The 20,042-nt window shown below is 35.5% G+C and overlaps 5 protein-coding genes across 11 annotated transcripts; 1 reads left to right on the forward strand and 4 right to left on the reverse strand.

Annotated features, from left to right (window-relative positions):
• Nucleotides 1-420: 420 nt before the first annotated feature.
• Nucleotides 421-1,689, reverse strand: LOC117792863 (ras-related protein Rab-7a-like). Its single transcript, XM_034633164.1, has 4 exons — nt 1,567-1,689; nt 1,051-1,242; nt 771-989; nt 421-712 (listed from the first exon to the last, which is right to left on the reverse strand). Exons 2-4 carry the CDS (start codon nt 1,225-1,227, stop codon nt 461-463), a joined length of 648 nt encoding a protein of 215 aa, XP_034489055.1. The 5' UTR covers nt 1,228-1,242; nt 1,567-1,689; the 3' UTR covers nt 421-460.
• Nucleotides 1,690-2,690: 1,001 nt separating this feature from the next.
• LOC117792864 (ras-related protein Rab-7a-like) lies at nt 2,691-5,357 on the reverse strand. 3 transcript variants are annotated; one of them, XM_034633166.1, is made up of 4 exons: nt 5,284-5,357; nt 4,772-4,968; nt 4,496-4,714; nt 4,169-4,433 (listed from the first exon to the last, which is right to left on the reverse strand). In XM_034633166.1, exons 2-4 carry the CDS (start codon nt 4,949-4,951, stop codon nt 4,215-4,217), a joined length of 618 nt encoding a protein of 205 aa, XP_034489057.1. In that variant the 5' UTR covers nt 4,952-4,968; nt 5,284-5,357; the 3' UTR covers nt 4,169-4,214. The 3 variants fall into 3 exon arrangements, with proteins under 3 accessions (XP_034489058.1, XP_034489056.1, XP_034489057.1); XM_034633167.1 differs by lacking the exons at nt 4,169-4,433; nt 4,496-4,714 and adding an exon at nt 2,691-3,199 and having other exon boundaries at nt 4,772-4,920; nt 5,284-5,298; XM_034633165.1 differs by lacking the exons at nt 4,169-4,433; nt 4,496-4,714; nt 4,772-4,968; nt 5,284-5,357 and adding exons at nt 2,691-3,199; nt 3,259-3,461; nt 3,780-3,840.
• A 1,392-nt stretch (nt 5,358-6,749) lies between these two features.
• LOC117792865 (ras-related protein Rab-7a-like) lies at nt 6,750-10,482 on the reverse strand. 2 transcript variants are annotated; one of them, XM_034633170.1, is made up of 5 exons: nt 10,357-10,482; nt 9,316-9,555; nt 7,869-8,087; nt 7,668-7,805; nt 6,750-7,597 (listed from the first exon to the last, which is right to left on the reverse strand). In XM_034633170.1, exons 2-5 carry the CDS (start codon nt 9,493-9,495, stop codon nt 7,511-7,513), a joined length of 624 nt encoding a protein of 207 aa, XP_034489061.1. In that variant the 5' UTR covers nt 9,496-9,555; nt 10,357-10,482; the 3' UTR covers nt 6,750-7,510. The 2 variants fall into 2 exon arrangements, with proteins under 2 accessions (XP_034489061.1, XP_034489060.1); XM_034633169.1 differs by having other exon boundaries at nt 10,322-10,478.
• A 455-nt stretch (nt 10,483-10,937) lies between these two features.
• On the forward strand, nt 10,938-16,155 carry LOC117792866 (protein UBASH3A homolog). The gene is made up of 8 exons (XM_034633171.1): nt 10,938-11,095; nt 11,233-11,473; nt 11,637-11,832; nt 12,023-12,124; nt 13,569-13,738; nt 13,797-14,145; nt 14,281-15,174; nt 15,718-16,155. The coding sequence occupies exons 1-8, from the start codon at nt 10,980-10,982 to the stop codon at nt 15,954-15,956; spliced, it is 2,307 nt and encodes a 768-aa protein (XP_034489062.1). The 5' UTR covers nt 10,938-10,979; the 3' UTR covers nt 15,957-16,155.
• A 1,549-nt stretch (nt 16,156-17,704) lies between these two features.
• LOC117792238 (uncharacterized protein CG5902) lies at nt 17,705-19,955 on the reverse strand. 4 transcript variants are annotated; one of them, XM_034632295.1, is made up of 5 exons: nt 19,840-19,955; nt 19,559-19,600; nt 19,264-19,502; nt 18,932-19,044; nt 17,705-18,864 (listed from the first exon to the last, which is right to left on the reverse strand). In XM_034632295.1, the coding sequence occupies exon 5, from the start codon at nt 18,696-18,698 to the stop codon at nt 17,895-17,897; it is 804 nt and encodes a 267-aa protein (XP_034488186.1). In that variant the 5' UTR covers nt 18,699-18,864; nt 18,932-19,044; nt 19,264-19,502; nt 19,559-19,600; nt 19,840-19,955; the 3' UTR covers nt 17,705-17,894. The 4 variants fall into 4 exon arrangements, with proteins under 4 accessions (XP_034488186.1, XP_034488188.1, XP_034488187.1 ...); XM_034632297.1 differs by lacking the exon at nt 19,840-19,955 and having other exon boundaries at nt 18,932-19,036; nt 19,559-19,812; XM_034632296.1 differs by lacking the exon at nt 19,840-19,955 and having other exon boundaries at nt 18,932-19,060; nt 19,559-19,812.
• Between the last annotated feature and the right edge of the window lie 87 nt (nt 19,956-20,042).

The following is a 20,042-nucleotide window of genomic DNA, read 5'->3' on the forward strand; positions in this document are numbered from 1 at the left end:
AAACTTTGCCGCTGTTATATTTAATATTCGTTAAGTTTAAAATAAATATTTAGTGTAAATCTTAAAGTATCAAATTGCATTTAAATAAGTTACATTTTACCCCACTTTCAAGTATTGTTGCTATTGTAAAGTCGAGACAGATCGACAAATCGATTCTTTCCTTCAAATTGAATGTCGGGCAAACATAATTGTCAGCAAGAGAAAATTCAAGCAAGCCCAGAAGCGATTTGAAATGTAGACAAACCTAAACAGCTGTTTTTTTATCATGGGTAGCACTTTTCTGTCGCAGTCCTGCCAACTTATTCAAAAACACACTGCTGTAAGTTTAAAAAATGACTGATTCTGTTCTTGGTACTTCTGCTAGTGCAGGTAATATTTCCATAACGTAGAAACTCCAAGTATCGTCAAAGTCAACCGCAATTATCGCCAAGCTAATAAATTTTTTTATTCGCAATAAAGTTTACACACATTTTTCGGCATTTATATTTACATAATTATTTGTACAGGTACAAAGACTTTCAGAACTTTTGAGGACCTGCGGATCTTTACTTAAGAGGAAAGAACCAGCATCGTCGTCAATTGCTTTCGTCGCAAAGACTTTTTGCGCCACTGTCTTGAATGCATCTTTTAAGCTGCTTCCATCCTTCGCCGAGGTCTCAAAGTAGGGAATTTTATGTTTCTTGCACCACAGTTGGGCCTCTTCTGTTGATACCTGAATTCGAATGAAACAATATTATAATTTGTGGTTTCTTAGATAAATATTTACTTACGTTACGATTATTCAAGTCCACTTTATTGCCCAGTACAACAAAGGGAAAATGCTCTGAATTCTGCGGATTGACTTGAATTAAGAATTCATCACGCCAAGAATCAAGATCCTTAAACGATGTTCGATCAGTTACATCAAAAACGAGGATACAAGAATCCGCTCCTCGGTAGTATGCCTTGGAAATGGCTCGGTGTCGTTCCTGGCCGGCAGTATCCCAAATCTATTAAAATCATAAACAATTAAAGCGATCAGTAAATAGCGAGTTGAAGTCAATTAATCACCTGCAATGTTATCACGTTATTGTTTATAACAATTTTTTTAACGCTAATGTCTACAGCAACCGTTGCTACAGTATCCGTAAATATTTCGTCTACATATTGTTGAATCAGTGCCGATTTTCCAACGCCCGAGTTTCCCACAATGAGGACTTTTTGCTTTAATTTTAGGGGACTCGTCATGTTATTTTGTTGTTTCTGTAAATATTTACATAAATTAAACAAATCAAACAATCTGATAAGGAACCTTACACAGTCAACCCTAAATTTATTCGTACACTAGATTTTTATACTTCAACGAATATTTCACTTGTGTTCACTCTAAAGTAATATTGTTTTCAAAATATTATTTTAACAACCACTTTAACTAATTTTATTTATCTGTAATCGATATACGTGTATGTATATTTAAAGTGTACGAACATTTCTTGTGTTGACTGTATATATTAACAAACATAAAGATTTTCAGCCTTTCGTTGGGAGATATTTACATATATAGTATGTATCTCTGTTTCTACTCACAAGTATTTCAGGATGGGGTATTTCCCACAATTCTTTTTAGCAATTCTTCTGGCAGTAAGGGCTCAAAATACGACGTATAAAGAGCTGCTATAACGCACGTTCTTTCGTTCTACGAGATAAGATTTACAGCTGTAAGTGTAAAGTATGTTGCTTTTTTTTAATAGAATAGTACTGATATCGATCCTCTGCAGTAGTCGGTTTCTTTTAAGCTTATTTATGGGTAGCACTTTCCTGTCGCAGACATGCCAACTCAGTCAAAAACTATCGTATCATTAATCGATAAATATAAAATAATATATATTTTACCTTAATTTACTCGTATAAAACAACATTTAAATAATCGGGTCTTTTAAAAAAGGACAACAAAATTTAATAAGATTGTGAAGACAACTAAAGACAGACATAGGAAAGTTGTTTATTTTCGCATAGGGATAGAGATAGGAAAATATTTATCCAATAATCACGAAAAAGCTTAGCTTCCAATTATTTGGGACCAATTGTGGATGTTGTGGTTGTAGGTATTACATCTGGTAATTTCATGATTTTGCAGTTTGGCTTAAATACACATATTTTTAATATATGTTAATCCCAGAAAAAACGGCTGTACACGAGGTAAAATCTAGTGACTTTGTTGATATTTAAATAATTTTTTTTTAGAATTAAATTTTTAAACTCTCGCCGAGCGGCGAAGAATTTCAAACCTTCATAAAAATGATAACCTTTATTTTATTTAAAATTGAATTTTAAATATTCTTTGTTAATTTTAATTTATTGCTAAATGAAGTTCACATTTAAGTGCTCACCGTTTCCAAGCGCTAAGCAGTGTAAGCACTCACCCACACATGCATATCGGCCAATCACAACAGAGCGCGCTCTCGCTGGATCTTAGATTCCACAGCGCTCTCCTGTTCGAAATCAAAGGGCCAATCACAAAAGAGCGCCATTGTGGCCATGTTGTGGATATCGTGATGCGCTTAAGATGCTGTTCGCCTGGTATGATATCTGGCATTTTCTGGATTTTGAGCATGCCAGCGAATTAATTTTTAGGAGTTCCCTTCCCTTTGTTCCACTTTCCAACGGAATTACATTTTCTGTTTTGAATTTGCAGTTATCGGAGTTAATAATTACTTAATAAGTCACCATTGATTTTATTTATTCTATATAATACTAGTTGTATTACGTTAAATTATGAGCATGAACACTTTGAGGAACTTGGGTTTGTCTTGGGTTTCTCATTCAATACTATAGAATCGGTAAAGTCATCGCCAATCTCTTGTTTATCCTCCAGTTCCAGAACCCTTTTTGCTACAGCTTCAAAGGCTTGATTTACGCTGATTCCATCCTTCGCCGAGGTCTCAAAGTAGGGCATGTCGTACAAATTGAGCCACTGATAAACTGCTTTCAATGGGACTTCCCGGTGGCTGGACAAGTCCACTTTATTGCCCAGCACAATAAACGGAAATTTATGCGGATCCTGTGAGTTGGCCTGTATTAAGAACTCATCACGCCACGAATTAAGACTATTAAATGAACTTCGATTCGTTATATCATAGACGAGGATACAGCAATCAGCTCCGCGGTAGAATGCCGAACCCATGGCCTGGAATCTCTCCTGTCCGGCCGTATCCCAAATCTAGAAAATGATCACTACGAAAAGTACAATTTTAATCATTCCTTTGGGCGTTTACTGACCTGCATTGCGATCCTGCGACCATTTACTTCAATATTCTTAGTGGAAATGTCCACACCAACCGTGTTTTTATAAGTAGTAGAAAAGACTTCTTGAACATATCGATGCATCAAGGCTGTTTTCCCAACGGAACTGTCTCCCAAGATCAGGACTTTCAGCAGTGGTGTTTTGCTATAAGGCATTTTAGTTTGTTGTAACTGTACAACTTTTAAAATAGAAAATAATTTTTAAAAAATAATTTGCTTTCGTTTTTTTTAAAGTACGAACAAATAATTATAATATTATAATAATTAAATAATATTTGTTTCAAGAGCATTTCCAGAAAAAGGTGAAGCGGAACTTTAAACTCACAATTGAACAAAACAAAATTTTTTTTTTTTTTGAATTTATCCTCAAGATGTTCTAATTTTACCATGACACAGTTTATTAATCATCGGATAACTATTATTGAACATGGATGCATTGTAGAATTTACAATAATGAAACTAATTTTTCACGAAGTTTTTGATTTTTATTTACTTACCTCTAGAAATTGTTATTGAGATATTAGTCTGCGTATGCCTTCAACGGCTGTAAATGTAGAACTGATTATTCCTACAACCTACTGTGCTTACTTCTAGAGGCGTATCCATTAAAACGTTCTCAAAATACATCGGTCGATATCAGAAACTCTCCTTGCGGTCGGAGCTTATAAATAAAGGCTTACATAAAAGAAAAAAAATTGCACACTTAATTTTTAATATGATTTCACAAAATATAGTATATAGTTAAATATGAAAAAGTTAAGCTGTTTTAAAAGAGACAAATGTATTGTTGTTTAGCTTATTATAAGATGTTAATTTTTAATGAGTAAGAATTCGAAATAAAAATTTGATTATATATTTTAATTATTATTTTTTAGTAGTGGTATAAGTCATTATTAATTCATTAGTAAAAATTAATTTTACTTTCCGATTACTTATTTGCATATACACTTTGTTTGACTCTTAGGCTTTTCATCTAAAACTATGCAAGAATCGGCTATGTCGTCGTCGTGCTCTTCATTTTCCTCCACTTCCAAGACCCTTTTTGCGATCGTCTCAAAGGCTAGATTCACGCTGCTTCCATCCTTCGCCGAGGTCTCAAAGTAAGGAATGCCGTGCATTTTGCACCACTGTTGAGCTTCATTCATTGAGACCTGAATTGATATGAAATAAGTGAATTGAAGAAGTTCAACCCTTTAATAAGAAGTATTTTTACTTGACGCTCTTCCTTGTCCACTTTATTTCCCAGCACCATGAAGGGAAAGCGTCCTGGACCCTTTGGATTGGCCAGTATTAAGAACTCATCCCGCCATGATTCAAGATTCTTGAACGACTTTCGATCCGTTACATCAAAGACGAGAATACAGGAATCAGCTCCTCGGTAGAATGCCGTACCCAGTGATTGGAATCTTTCCTGCCCGGCTGTATCCCAAATCTAGTTCAACATTTGACGATCAGAGTAATTAAAAAAGAATTAAAATCCGAAACTCACCTGCATTGTGATAAGGCGATCATTTATAACAATGTCCTTGGTGCTAAAGTCCGCTCCAATCGTTATTCTATATACATTGGTAAAGGTTTTATTCACATATCGATGCATCAATGCTGTCTTTCCAACACACAAGTCTCCCAAGATCAGGACTTTCAGCAGCGGTTTATAGCGATACGACATATTGAATTTAGTTGTTACTGTACAAACATAATAGTATGATTAGTTTAACCAATGACCATAAAAAGTATATACTAAAATATCTGATATTTACTACCGAATGACGTAGCTAAGAGTACCTCGATTGCTGATAAGCAATATACATTATCAGACCGGAACAAACAGTTCAGCTATTTGATGCCATATTTTTTATGTGACGAACCATGCCAAAGTTTATGAATCAACGAAGTATAATTCCCAGAATTACAATTAAACATGAGGCATACAAGTTTTGGATGTAAAAATAATCATAAAACTAATTTCTAAAAAAAAATATATTATTTAGGTTCACTCACCTTTCGTTTATTAAAAGACTGAAATGTTTATACAAGAAATACACGTAGTTGATGTGTGCATTCTTCGGTTGTAAATACTGTACTGATTACTTAGTACAACAACTTCTTCAAATAATGAGCTTACTTGATGTAAAAGCACATACAGTGGCGTATAAATACAAAATCGTTCTCAACATATTTTAAAGGGAATTTTTATCGTAACGAATCTGACTTATTATTAACAAAAATTAGTATTTTTTATTTCATCCCATAAAATACAATTTTGTTTGTAACAAACTATTTTTAAAATTATAAAGAACGGTTGAAATTAATTTATTGGTTTGTAATTTAATTTAAGTCTAGCTTAAAAATTTTAAAAAAAAATCTAAAAAAAAAATCCCTGACAAAAGCTTGGGGTTGATATAGTTATTAAATTATATCATTTCATTTCCAATTCGATTCCGATGATTTATAGGCATGTGCACTTTGTTCGACGTTTGGGTTTCTCATCTAGAACTAAGACAGAAGACCCTTTTTGCTATCGTCTTAAATGCCATATTCGCGCCGCTTCTATACTTCGCCGAGGTCTCATAGTAAAGAATGCCGTGCATTTTGCACAACTGTTGAGCTTTATTCATTGAGACCTGGATTGATATGAAATAAGTGAATTGAAAAAGTTCAACCCTTTAATTAGAAGAATTTTTACTTGACGCTCTTCCATGTCCACTTTATTTAACTGTCATAACTTGATCAAAACTGAACCGATTTTCAAGCGGAATGATCATTTTGATCATTATTTGACCTCTAAATTCATTCTGCATTTAAATTTTGTTCATTTAGAAAAATTAATTATTTTTGACCAAAATTCGATATCGATGGTAAGGGTCCCCCCTTTGAAATTTTGAAAATTCAAAATTTTAAATCTCAAGTTTTCACTTTAAATCAACTCCTTATATCGTAATTAGTATAAAACAACACTTTAAACTTGATTCTGAGACCTTCCATTTTTTTGTAAAAAATCATGCCAAATTGGATAAGAATTTTGACTTGTAAAGTGATTAAATCCAAAGTCTGACCAACTTCAAACTGTCATAACTTGTTCAAAACTGAACCGATTTTCAAGCGGAATGTCATTTTAATCATAATTTGCCCTCTTAATACATTCTGCATTCAAATATTTTTAAATTCGTTTTTTTTAACTCATAACTCCAGTTTGCGATCCCTTATTTATATCGTCAAAAACTTTCATTTAGGTGCGTCACTGATGAAAACTTGCTGTTGGAATACTTACTTTAACAACAAATACATTTCATTTTCGATTCAATTCAATACTAAAACCTTTAGTTACGAAAACGAGAAATGAGTAATCTTTCTGTTTTCACTTCTTTTCATCAAGAGTAGTGCTGGAAATCATCCTAAACTGTTTGAGATGAGATAAATCGATTGCTGCTTAGCTTATTTTATAAGTTTTTCGTTTCAATATCTTCAGTTTTCGAAATGTTTATTGTAAAAATTAAACCAAAAATAATGAGAATGTTTAATGAAGACACATGAAAATTACATTAAGTTTACCAAAGGAGAGCCTTTGTTAATAATACTCTATATGCCTAATAAAATGAATTAAACAAAATTGGGCTCAAGTTGATTGGAAACTGATCTGTTTGTTTAAGCCAAAATTGAGTCGATTGCGTTGAATGTGCAGGCAAATATAATTATAATTAATTACAATAAAAATGTATATTTTTGTTTTTATTAAATTTACAATCACAAGATTTTGTTTTTTTTTTTTTGTTTTTCGTAATTTGTTGTTGTTGTTATTGATTCGGATGTAGCAACTTGCAACTTGAGGCAGCTGCTGTTGCGTGCAATAATTTTACTAATTAATGGCAAAAATATTACTAGGAGGGCATACACAATATGTTAAAGTTGCTGATGATTGGTAAATACGAATAGAACAGATCATAATAAATATATATTATAGTTATAGTAATAACGGGAAACTTGTACGTTACAAATCTGCTGAAATTTATCTGAATTTAGCGTACTAATTAATTATAACTAGTTATTCTGTTTGCTGAAATTGTTTTACTTAATCTTAAACGTGTTTTCTTTCATCGTATTTGTTTTGTTTACTCTTTATGTGTATAATTTTATGCTGTTTGTTATTATTTATAATATAGATTGTGTAATTATGCACTTTGCGTTGTAATTGTTTTGTATTCTTGCAATCTGTTTCATTACTTTCACATTAGCATTGACAATTGTCAGCGTTGCCTGGACGATTATTATCAGAATTCAAGCGTATTTGATCGGGAAAATCGTTGATGAGTTCAGCCTGAAATCAAAGAAAGTTATTAGTAAGTTTATAAATTGATTGGGTAGTCAATTAGTTAGATTGTTAGTACCTCCGTCTCTTGCTCCAGCGCATTCTTTGCTATGGTTTGAAACGCCATCTCAACGTTGATGCCCTCCTTGGCTGACGTCTCATAATAGGGTATATCGTTTTTCGATTGGCACCATTGCTGTGCACGACGTGTAGATACCTGGCATATACAAAAAAAGGTGTCATTATCTTACAAAAATTTGATTAATCAATGTCAACTCACCTGACGATTATCCAAGTCCACTTTGTTGCCCAGCACCACAAAGGGGAAATGCTCGGGATCCCTTGGACTCGCCTGTATTAAGAACTCATCACGCCACGAGTCCAGATTCTTGAATGAGTTTGGCGCCGTCACATCGTAGACCAGGACACAGCAATCGGCACCACGATAAAAGGCCACACCGAGGGATTGGAAGCGCTCCTGGCCAGCCGTGTCCCAAATCTGGAAGACATTTGTAATAATAATAATAATAATATCAATATCATTCAAACCAGAGGATCAAACCGAATCGAATATCGGTTTAAGTTTAAGTGTGTATTAAAATTTTTGCTGACCAAATTTGCTCGGTTTCAACACTCTTGTATGATTTTGGTTTAAAAATAAAAAATTCTTTTATTAAAAAAAAAACTGTTTACAAAGATCGATATTCAAATTTAAAAACAAAATTAGTACCTCCTACGAATTCCGCAATTTTTTTAAGGAATACAATTTTAGGAATCCAAAATAAGGAAGAAAAAGAACAGGAATTTTAACCAAGAAAAATATTCAGAGACAAAAACTAGACGGAAAGGCAATAGTCGAGATCTCGACCATAGGATACCCGTTACTTACTTCAATATATATAAAAGTACTTTAAAGAAAATATCGGTTTTGCACTGAAATCTTTTATTCGGCATGACTGCCATTCTACTTGTCCGATCTTGATGCGATTTAGTGGGATAATAGATAATACTAATATAGATAGTGTTAATTATCACAAAGATCGTAGTATCTTAAAAACCGTGTTTGTGGTGGTTTTCCGCGATTTTCGGGGTCGGAGGGGGCGTGGCTTAAATTTGAAACAAACTTGATCTGCGTGGGGTATATAGAAATCTGTGAGTAAAAGTTTGGTGTCTCTATCTCTTATAGTCTCTGAGATCCTTTTTTCATACGGACGGACAGTCAGACAAACATGGCTATATCTGCTCGGATATTGATGCTGATCAAGAATATATATACTTTACAGGGTCGGAGATGCCTCCTTCTCCCTGTTACATACATTCCAACGAACACAATATACCCTTTTACTTATTTTTTAAGTAACGGGTATAATTAGGAAAAATAAACAATATTTATATGTAAACCCTATAGATTTTGAGATAAATGGTTTAACAACATGTTATTTCTAATTGCTATTAGAATTAAGTTCAAAAGCCAAAATCAAAAATATTTTGGTATTCCCAATATTTTTTTTTTAATTCTTGTTTTTTCCAATTTTTTATTTCCCTATTTTGGTCTTATCAATGTTTATTTTTCTAACTTTTGCATTGCTAATTTTGGTTACTTTGGGGTGAATAATTTAAGTTATTTATGTTTAAACAATAACAAAGTCTTGTTTCGGTTAGCGTATCAGTTACGGTTAAAAATTGCAATCGGTTAATAGTTAAGAGTTACGGTTTAGATTACTCACCTGCATTGTTACGACGCGGTCGTTAACGACAACCTCTTTCGTACAGAAATCGGCTCCGATCGTTGCTTTATACTGATTGGAGAAGCGTTTGTTTACATATTGATTCATGAGTGACGTTTTGCCAACACTGCTGTCACCCAATATGATGACTTTCAGCAGAGATTTCTTTCGGGTGGCCATATCGTTATCGTTGTTGTTGGTGTTGCTTTTGTTTTTGTTTATTTCCTATTTGCTTTTAGCCTGAAAGAGAACAGATGTATCGACTGTTTGTTAAAAATACTTGACCATAAATACTAAACTAAATACTGTAATTGAATTAGGCGCTTATCTTAGCATCCGATTAGCAGTAGCAAAAACATCTGCGCTTGGCAACACTGACAACTTCTAATTGGAATTTGAATTGGGTTGGAGGCAATGAGAATTTAAATGATAACAACAACACAACAACAGACATGTGACTCATTTTCCATGAACAATGACTGATTGACCATTGCACAGAGCGACAGTACGTGATATCTAATGAGGGGACGAACTTATTGCCCGCATCTTGAAGCGATAACAAAAAGAATGATAATCATGTATGTACGCGGAGAAAGTGATGAATGTTGACAACAAAGGAAGGAAGCAAATGTGTGACAACAAAACAAGAGCGAATTATTAGATGAAGAAAACCACTCTTCCAAACGGAAAACGCCCATATTAACCACAGGCAGAAGGGGGAGTAATAAATAGTTGTAAGTAATATAAACACAACTGCAAAACAAAAGCAACAAAATTATTGCAAGTTAAATCCACAAATGACTTGTTTTTGCGCACTAATACCACTGCAATAACATCTGTATGCGTGCATGTGTATGTGTGTGTGTGTTTTTCTGTGTCTGGGCTCCACTGGCATTTTCCATACTGTTTTTACTGCTGCGTAACAATTTTTCAGCAAGTCTTTGTCTTAAACAACAAGATATTTGAACAGCCCAACGCACGACAATAACAATTTAGAAGCACTTACTTTGTTAGATTTAATTAATTGTTGTTTATACGCACTTTATTTCTTTTCAACTACGCAGTTAATTTTTTTGTTTTCTACGAATCTTTCTGGCCATTCGCTGTAGAGTTGTTGTTGTATTTTATTTGTATGAAGTTCAATTAAACTAAATCACTAAAGTGAACGACTGGTTTCAATAGAGTTGTCGTTTCGTTCTGAAAAGATCAAATGAACGGGTCATTAAGATCAACGAATCGTTCATTTTGCAGTTTACACAAAGTGTGGCAGCCTTTGGGCCAAAACAGTGTGTCCAGACCAGTGCTGCCAAGTTTTTAGGGGGATCAATAGCTGTTTCTGTCTGGAAATCAGTTAAATTTGTGTTTGTGGGCACTTTTGCCCAGTTTTACAAAAAATATTTATATATATAAAATATATATATAGCTAAACTTGGCTGAAAATATATTAAAGTAGCCAGATTTCCAGCTGATAGCAATTTTCAAATTTTTCTAGCAAACGAACTCGAAACTAGCTATAAATAGCTAAGTTGGCAACTTTGGTCACACTGCCGAAACGCAAAACAAAATATTTTCTAAAAATTTTAGTCCGAGCAATAAACAGCTTAAATAAATTAAATAATAATAATAAAAAAGCGTGTATCAGTGTAAGCGTGAAATAATCAATAATGGCAACGCTACCGCCGCGCAAGAATCAAACGCCCACTCGCATCTGTGGCAACATGAAACCGCACTTGACGCCGCTCCAAACGCTGCTCCAAATGGGCTTCCAGAAGCACAGAGCGTAGGTTCCACTCTCTCCACATAACATCCACATAGTTGTATACACTCTGTATAATTCGTTAGCAGTGATTTATGTGTTGCTAGCAACATAAATGACAACTAAAAATGCAGTGCGATTTATTGATTATTTTTGTGTAGCGAAAAAGCTTTGGCTTCAACTGGAAATCGAGGGGTGCAAATTGCATCCGATTGGCTGTTGGCCCATGTCAACGATGCGACACTGGACGAGTGTGCGCCACGGGAGTACATCATATACGCGTGTCCAACTGGACCGTTTCTGCAGCAGCTCGAGGAGTTTTGGTCGAAATCGCGACAGATGTGCGGCTGGAATGGAGCCCATAATTATGTGCCACACATAACGCTCGTATCGTTCTTTAAGGTGAGCAGCAGGATCAATTGATCTGGCAACCTTGACACTCGATATGTGTAGTTGTTTAAAAGTATGTTAGGGATGTGAGATTGGTTTTATAAATTTTAAGCCATCGTTCTGCTACAGACATACTGATTGGATTTTTTAAACTAATTGTTATTGTTATTATTAGGCACCCGATGAATGCTCACTGCAACTGTCCAAGGCACTGAAACAAGTCGTGGACATGACGGGCGCTCTCCTGGATCGACCCATCAAATTGGAGCCGTATATGAGCCAAAACTTTATGGGCTTCTTTGTGGCCGAGGATGATGCGAATTATTTAAAGCGTCTGGCTTTGCAATATGTCAAGGAGGTGTCCAATTCAAGTATGCCTGCAGTTGCAATTAGCAGTTGCACTTTTATTTGCTAATACTTAAGCACAATTTACATGCATATGTGGTTAGCTGGTTAACTGTTGAACTATCGAAGGTGGCTTAAGGTTTCGTTCTACTCTTGCTACTCCTTCTCTCTCTGTCTGCCTGCATCTACACACTTGGATTTGGTTACGGATCACAGTCATTGGCGACACTTACGAGCAGCTGGACGCTATTGTCGCGTGCTTTCCCTGGTGCGGAGCTGTTTCCTCGGGCACCCGCTGCATTCCCCGCAGCAGTCGATGTAAGCCCCAATCGGTTAACAGACACCCAAGCACACACACACTTGTACCAAAATAAGTACAATTTTGTTTTGTTGGTACATTGGATCGGTTTTCTTCTTTCTTCCAAATTGGTACATCTCCTGTAGACTTGGATTTTTTATTTTATTTCATTAATTGTATATAGCTACATTTTATTTTGATCTTTACATATATAATAAATAAATGCACAGCACAATTTTAACTTCAAATACAAGTATACCAAAATTCATTTTGCTTTTATATTGGTTTCTTATAGAAAAAAAATATTTATTTTGTATTGTCTTAGCGTTTTAACGCAAAGTACAAAATGAAAGATATTTTTAAATTTACTTTTCGATGTCATTGTAATCTAAAAAAACATATATATATTAAATTAGGAAAAACTTTCAAAACTATTATTTAAAAATGTTTTCTCACCCGTCTTAAAAATAAAACATCTTCACCATCGTACTGATCGTACTAATAGTACCTTATCGCACGTTGTCGCTTAATATTATCCCTCGCACCTGATCTCTCTTTTTTTTTTTTGCTTAAAACTGAAGCAAAAATGAGTTTAAAGCTCTCAGTGTGACATCTTCTTACATTGTTCATTGTTTAAATTGTAGCGCTGTAGGCAGATTTTGAAAAAAGTTATAGAATAGTAAAAATTATAATTAAAAATTATCCAGCACAATTTTAATCAAAACCCAAAGAAAGATTGTTTATTATAAGTGTCTTTTTGTCTAAGGCCTGACTTCATCAAGCCCGGAAATATAAATTCCTGTCCAACTTTATATAAAAAAACTTAGCCAGGAATTTTTCTAAGTTTGTCAAGAATTTTTATTTCCTGACCTGCTGGAGTCAGGCCTTTACTTAAAAAAATTTTAAGATCCATTAAAAACTGCTAAAAATAACCAAATGACCAAGGGATTACTATAAAAAATTTCAATACAAATATAAAATAATAATAAATAATAAATAAATTTCAGTTTTAATTTAAAAATTATAATATAACTCTTTTTTTTCCATTTTGAAAACAAAAGTAAAAGCTATTTTTCAATTTCTGTAATAAAAATTAGTTTATTTGTTGTATAAAAACTTATAAATAATTATTTTTTATTTTCACTATCAAAATAAATTTCAATATTTACAACTTATTATTAAATTAATTAATTGTTTTTTTTTTTTTTAATAAAAAATGATAAACGTACGTCATCGTTCTCTTTAAATAACGAAATTGAGTCGTAGCTGAGAATTATTGCATGCGCATTGAAAAATAAAATTAATAATATTGTTATTGTTATGGTTGCTTGTTAGCTTAACTTAATTTCATCATCATAAATGAGGTGGCGAATTTCGCGATATGACGTGGCAATCACTCGCATATATACATAAATAGATAGATAAAAATAGTAAGCAACTACTAATAGAGTCTATTACCCGTAGCAATCTCACTCGAGCCGCACGTTAAGAGCTTGCACCTGACTCTGGCCTATCAATTCCCGCAGTCACAATTCAATGCACTGAAATCGCTTGTGGAATCGCTTGACGCCAGTTGTGCATCCAATTGGGAGCTGCGTTTATATTCCCGCGATCCTCGACTCGCCACCAAACAAGTTAGCACCGCAAAAGAACAATTTAAAACATTATTTAATTTCAAATAAATTTAAACAGGTGCAAAAAGTGGTTTATCCGCATAATCCTCACGAGACGGATGAGTTGGAGCTGCGCATTGGCGACTACATCTATCTGAACAGCGAGGGCGTCGACAGTTCCAGTGACGGTTGGGCCGAGGGCATCTCCTGGCTCACCGGCAGCACCGGACACTTGCCCGTGAATTATACGGAACGCACTGCCGAATCGGATGCCTGGACACTGCATCGGGTTGTACAGCTCTCGAAGAGCGTCGCCTCCTCCCTCAACTCGGCCGAGGATCTGGACATAGTGGACGGACGCAGCATATCCACAGACCAAGAACCGGATACTCAACCCGAACCGGAACCAGAGCACCGTCTACGTCAAAGTGAGTGATCTAATCTAAAGTGATCTAAAGAAATTTAAATGTTAAATGACCGGGTTCAAAAGTATCAGATTTTTACTACTAAATATTGTGAAATGACCCATAGTGCATTGATTCGATTGTTTTGAATACTTGTAGGCATACATCCGGAGATTATAGAGGGATCCTCATCGTTTGAGGAGTCGGAGCAGAGTGTGGAGAAGTATCTGCGACAGACACTGCAGCCCTGTTTGGAGCTGCCCTCGCTGCAGTTGCTTCAGAATCACAACCTGACACAATCTACACAAAATCCACACACGCCAACAATTGAGATAACTGCCAATATGTCATCGTGTTCAACCTCGAACTCGGTGTCCAAGAACGTGGATGAGATAATGGTGGAACCAGCTCAGATTCAGCCACCCCGGCCGGATGATACGCTCAGTGTACACTCGAATCCGGAGCCATCGTTGCATCCGAACTCGTTGGATGCGATGCACGCCAAGAACCGCAAGATCTACATAATGCGACATGGCGAACGTGTGGACTTCACCTTTGGCACCTGGATTCCCTACTGCTTCGATGAGTTTGGTCACTATATGAGAAAGGATCTCAACATGCCAAAGGCGCTGCCACAGCGCAAGAACAGTCCCGAGGGTTGGCAGAACGATTCGCCGCTGACCAATGTGGGTCTCTACCAGGCACGTCTCACCGGAGAAGCGCTACGCGAGGCGCAGGTGCAAATCGATCATGTCTACTGCTCGCCCTCGTACCGCTGTGTCCAGACCTGCACCAGTGCTTTGGAGGGTCTCCAGATCAGCGGACAGCACAAGATCAAGCTGGAGCCGGGTCTGTTCGAGTGGATGGCCTGGTATCCCGCTGGTGTGCCCGACTGGCTCAGCAGCAGCGAGTTGATCGAGGCCAAATACGACATCGATCTCAACTACACGCCCATTCAGCAGGCCTCGGATCTAACCGGACAGCTGAAGGAATCCTCGGAGCAGTTCTACACGCGCAATCATCAAGTGCTGCTGCAGCTGCTCGAGCGAACCAGTGAGTGATTCAAATACTCCATTTTTATAAACCATTATTGATTTCTATGGAAATTTTAAAATTAAAAAAAAAAGAGGAAATAGGAATCTTGTAAATTTCTAATTAAATATTAGGAAAGATATATATAAGAATTTCGATAAATAATAAGAATACTAAAATTTAGAAACAAATATTAGGAAAACAATACAAAAATGGAGAGTCCAAGATTATAAATCATGCTATTAAAGATTAATCTATTAATATATAGGAATTTTAATACTTGGAAAAAATAAACTACAAGCAATGTTATTAGAAATTTAAATCGAGGAAAAATATGTGGATTCTTTAAGAAATTCGATTAAATATACCAAGAATACCAACATTTAAAAAAAAAAAGGAATAACTAGAAAATCAAGATTAGAAAATATATATTAGAGAGGCATAAATTTAGTTTGCTCCATCGGAACTTTGAGAAATAATAGGAACATAGAAATCAAGCACTTGAAGCAATATTCATAGCTCCTATGAGATTCCCTATTAATCTCTGTACTTGCTTCTTTCCAGCTGGCAACATACTTCTCGTTGCCCACGCCACCACTCTGGACACCTGTTCCAGGCAGCTGACGGGGGGCGTGGCACGCAGCAGCAACGAGCTGCGTCAGGTTATACACAAGATACCCTACTGTAGTCTGGCCACCGTCGAGCAGATGGATGGCGTCTGGAAGCTGGTCGAGCCGGAGTCTCTGCCCGTCACACATTCGAAAAATCCGCGCTTCGAGTGGAATGCGTTGTCGACCACCTAGTGTCCGTGCTTGGAGCAGTTTCTCTGCACACACTGAGACGGGAGACGGGAAACTGAATCAAAGGATCATTCGACACTTGACCAAACAGAGAATCACACGTATAAATACGCAAAAAGAAACCCACATACGTAAATTGTTAAGTTTATGCTAAAGATTGCTTAGCTTTTTTATGTTATTTATAGTTATTAATCATATCGAAAATAATTGTTTAGTTGAGTTTGAAAGCAGGAAACGAAAATAACAGTAATGGAATAACTAAAATGGAACTACGAAATTAATGTTAAGAATAATTATACAACAAAGTTTATATATTTTCCTCACTATTATCGAAATCTGTGAAAGTCTTCTGTTAACTGTTCAATTTATATTCTTTTAATTTATTTTTATTTAATATGTGCGAAAGAAAATTTAATTCTGTTTTTAAAATTAAAGTTACGAAATAAGAGTTATTTTTGGTTTTGCTTGAAAATATCTTATATTAACCTAAATCTGAATTCTGTTTTTAAAATAAGCGTGACGGACTAAGAGTTACTTTTCATGCGGTTTAAAATACTTTATTCTTTTTAAATCTTCAATTAGAAGTGTTTAAGTTTCTCCTATTCCATATTTATTCCATAATTTTTGAATAATAAAAGGGTGTTTTTCCCTAACCTTTATTTAAAATTCAAAAATATCTGTTATTTTTTTTTTAATTAAAATTGGAAAAACTATTATGAAGAAAATTTGATTTTCAAACATAAAAATTACGGTCACTGATTGAAAGGCTTCCATTTGCTCCAATAGAAACCAGACATTTCAATATTTGTAATATCTGAACAAAACAATAATGAATTTTGGCTGAAATTGAGCATGTTTTTTTAGCTCAATACTTTCATAGATTTTATATAAATTATTAAATAATGAGGCGCGCTTTTAGCCTTGTTAACAGCAACAAATTGTTGACTGTTTGTTAGCTGCTTTAGTTATGCTTTAGCTTCGCCCGTTGGCATTATTAATGAATTAATTACTCGCGTACTCTTGATTAGCCTTAGCCGTAGTGCAGTTCCAATAATCGAAACATAAATATATATATATATAAATTTCTGAATACTGAAAAATCTAGCAAACCAGAGGCATATTCTAACTGTAGTGTCTATATATCAGACTTTATAGAGTGGCAAATATATATATTTGGCCCATAGTTATACAAATAAACATTAAGAGCATTATGTAACGCACAATTTAAAAACAATAAAGTTAAATATACATAAAAATTTAATTGAATTATTCAACTCTTTAACTCAATCTTAAACATATTTTTTTGTACTTACGAAATTGTTAAGTTGACCATAAATAAATATTCAACAATTGGCTTTGTTTTTATAATTGTTTTTTATTATTTATTGCGCATTGAATTAGTAATTGTTTTAAAACTATGAAATATATAATTGTTGAACTATTTAATTGAATTATTATTATTATTATTTGTATTGGTATTTGTAATATTTATACATATATATGTACTTTTTTTAATTTGTTATTACTTTCAGTTATTGTTTTTTTTTTTTATTTTGTAATAAGTTGGGCTCAGTTAACAAACTTAAAATAATTGTATTTTTTATGTAATTTAAAAAGAATTGTAGTTATTCATTGGATTTGTTAATGAAAATTGCTCATTGAAAGCTTAAGTCGATTTTTAAGCATTTCTTTTGTAGAATTATAAAAAGATTTAAAAAAAAAAGGTATGCCACATCAAGACAAACAGAAGATAAAAAGATACAGATACATTTATTTGTGTTTGTATTTTTGCTGAAATCGAAATCGAAATTAAGGGGTGCTCAGATGCAGAGTGAAGAATCTGCTGAAGAATCCCCATTCCTGGGTCAACTCAAGACCTAGAAGAAGCACAAGCAGCAGCAGAGCCAGACTTGCTTTTAGCCAGGATTGTTTATTTAATTGTTAGCACTGCACTTTGCCGTATTGGACGCCACGGCGTTCCAGATGCTCGCGGTATTCCTTGTAGTGCATCTGAATCTCCTGGGAGCGATAGCGCGTCAGTTTGATGGATTTGCGCAGCTCCTGGGTGATGACAGCCCGATAGCCACCCTTTCGCAATAGGGAATCTATGGTCTGCACCTGATCCCAGCCCTGTTCGCTGGCCACTTGTGGCAGATACGTCGCCGTGCGCTTCAATCCCCGCTCCGTCAAGAACTCAATACGTATGCCATGCACGCCCAGCTGCCAATCCAGATGACCTTGAGCCTCCTCAAAGTTCTGCAAGATGGAGACGGATACAGTTAAACGGGGCAACTCATCCCGTGAAATGGGCGCGAAACGGGAGTCCTTAAAGGCGCTGGTCAACGCGTATTCCCGTAGTCCATTGTGCAGTTCCATGGCACTAAAGGTGCCAATGCAGCCACGCAGTCGCTTATCTCGTCCAATCTTCCAGGTGACAAACAACGGATACGCCTCATTGCTAAACATTGGCACTCCGGGTCCGTCCATATTATTTAGCTCGCAGTCGAGCACCTCAAAGCAGAACATACACATATCCGGCACAGCAACATTATCCAAAGGTTTTATCCGCATGCCATTTCCATGTCCATTCATATAGTGGGAATTGGCATGGGAATAACCGGTTGAATGAACCGGTTGCTGCTGATGATAGTCCTCATCTCCATTGGAAGTGTTGGAATGCTGCGGCTGTTGTTGTTGCTGCTGCTGGTAGTTGTTGTGGTGATTGTTGTAATGGGAATTGGACATTTTTAAGCTTAAGTCTACCGATTATTATATATCTATATATCTAATGGCAGTGCAAGTAACATAAACAAAATTCTACTTGTTGTCGACTTCTCTCTTTCTCTCTCTCTCTCTCTCTCTCTTTAGCAGCCAAGCGAAACTCCTGCCACAACGGTTTGGATATTGGGTACTGGAAAACATGGAATGTGGAATGCATCTGTGGATCATAGTATTGAAAGTGGTGTGGCTGCGCTTACCTAGACAATAAAGTCACTGGCCACACTTTGGTCACACTGTTTGCGTTTGGTCTATCCGCAGCTCTCTTTTTTCTTTCTTTCTTTCCGGCCTCTCGGCAATTATTGCTGAAAAACTAAAAGGAATTTAAACTGCGCGCGTTAAGTGAGGAGCAAATTGTTAATGAGGAGTAACGTCGTTAGATTTTATACCTAAAATATACCAGACTCTTCTGGTATATCCAGATTTCCAGCTAATAGTAATTTTGAAATTTTTCTAGCAAACGAACAAAACTGAAAATAGCCAAATTTAGCTATAAAATAGCTAAGTTGACAACAGTGGCTACAATACGCACCTTTGTCTTGCATTTAACAGCCTGCACCTTTGTCTGCTGCTTCGTTGCTCCTTTTGCTGTTGTTCGCTTCCGGACATTGGCTCTTTCTTTCGCTTCTGCTTCTGCTTCTCTTGGCTGCCGTTTTGTATGCTACTCAGCCATTGCTCATAAACACAACAACATTGAATTGCAGGCTATTTGTGCTTCTTCTCCTTCTTCCTTTTGCGTGTGGGCGCCGTCGTGGTTATCTCCCTTTTTTTCTAAAAATATATTTTCTGTATAATTTTGCATGACTTCCAATGCAATTGATCGTCACCTTTTGCTTCGCAAATCGCTTATTGCAATCTCATTTCGTTATCTGCTTAAAAGACGAAAGAGAAGAGAAAGTAATGCAATTCTTGTTTTTCAATTCGTTTCATTTTCACTATCTTCTTAATTGCTCTTTGTTCGCACTTCATTTGCATTGTGCCCACACACACACACACTAGCAACAATAATCTGCAGTCACTTGCTTTGTTACACAAGACATGAGCTCTCTTTTAATCGCTTTATATTGTTATTTTATTTTATTATGGAATATTAACTAGCGTAAGTTACCTTTCTTTTCATGAGATCTAATTTAATGTAAACAAAATAGAGTTGTTTCAATTGCAGTGCTGCCAACTTGTTTAACTAGTCATGTAGCAACAATAAAACGAGCTGGCCGGCTTGGTTCGTGGTAAGTGCACTTTCATATGTCAGTGTTGTCAACACAGCTTTTTTCACGTCAGATTTGCAGTTTTTCGTATGCCAAACGAGAA

Source organism: Drosophila innubila (genome assembly GCF_004354385.1).
Source record: "Drosophila innubila isolate TH190305 chromosome 3R unlocalized genomic scaffold, UK_Dinn_1.0 2_E_3R, whole genome shotgun sequence".
NCBI lineage: Eukaryota > Metazoa > Arthropoda > Insecta > Diptera > Drosophilidae > Drosophila > Drosophila innubila.

Coding starts and splice junctions, on each gene's coding strand:
- LOC117792863 (XM_034633164.1), bottom strand. CDS start 1,227: ATGACGAGTCCCCTAAAATTAAAGCAAAAAGTCCTCATTGTGGGAAAC. Junction 990..1,050: donor ATAACGTGATAACATTGCAG/GTGATTAATTGA, acceptor TGATTTTAATAG/ATTTGGGATACTGCCGGCCA. Junction 713..770: donor TGGACTTGAATAATCGTAAC/GTAAGTAAATAT, acceptor ATTCGAATTCAG/GTATCAACAGAAGAGGCCCA.
- LOC117792864 (XM_034633165.1), bottom strand. CDS start 3,438: ATGCCTTATAGCAAAACACCACTGCTGAAAGTCCTGATCTTGGGAGAC. Junction 3,200..3,258: donor GTCGCAGGATCGCAATGCAG/GTCAGTAAACGC, acceptor ATCATTTTCTAG/ATTTGGGATACGGCCGGACA.
- LOC117792865 (XM_034633170.1), bottom strand. CDS start 9,495: ATGGCCACCCGAAAGAAATCTCTGCTGAAAGTCATCATATTGGGTGAC. Junction 7,806..7,868: donor TGGACTTGGATAATCGTCAG/GTGAGTTGACAT, acceptor TGTATATGCCAG/GTATCTACACGTCGTGCACA. Junction 7,598..7,667: donor CGCTGGAGCAAGAGACGGAG/GTACTAACAATC, acceptor CTTTGATTTCAG/GCTGAACTCATCAACGATTT.
- LOC117792866 (XM_034633171.1), top strand. CDS start 10,980: ATGGCAACGCTACCGCCGCGCAAGAATCAAACGCCCACTCGCATCTGT. Junction 11,474..11,636: donor CGCTCGTATCGTTCTTTAAG/GTGAGCAGCAGG, acceptor TGTTATTATTAG/GCACCCGATGAATGCTCACT. Junction 14,146..14,280: donor AGAGCACCGTCTACGTCAAA/GTGAGTGATCTA, acceptor GAATACTTGTAG/GCATACATCCGGAGATTATA.
- LOC117792238 (XM_034632295.1), bottom strand. CDS start 18,698: ATGTCCAATTCCCATTACAACAATCACCACAACAACTACCAGCAGCAG.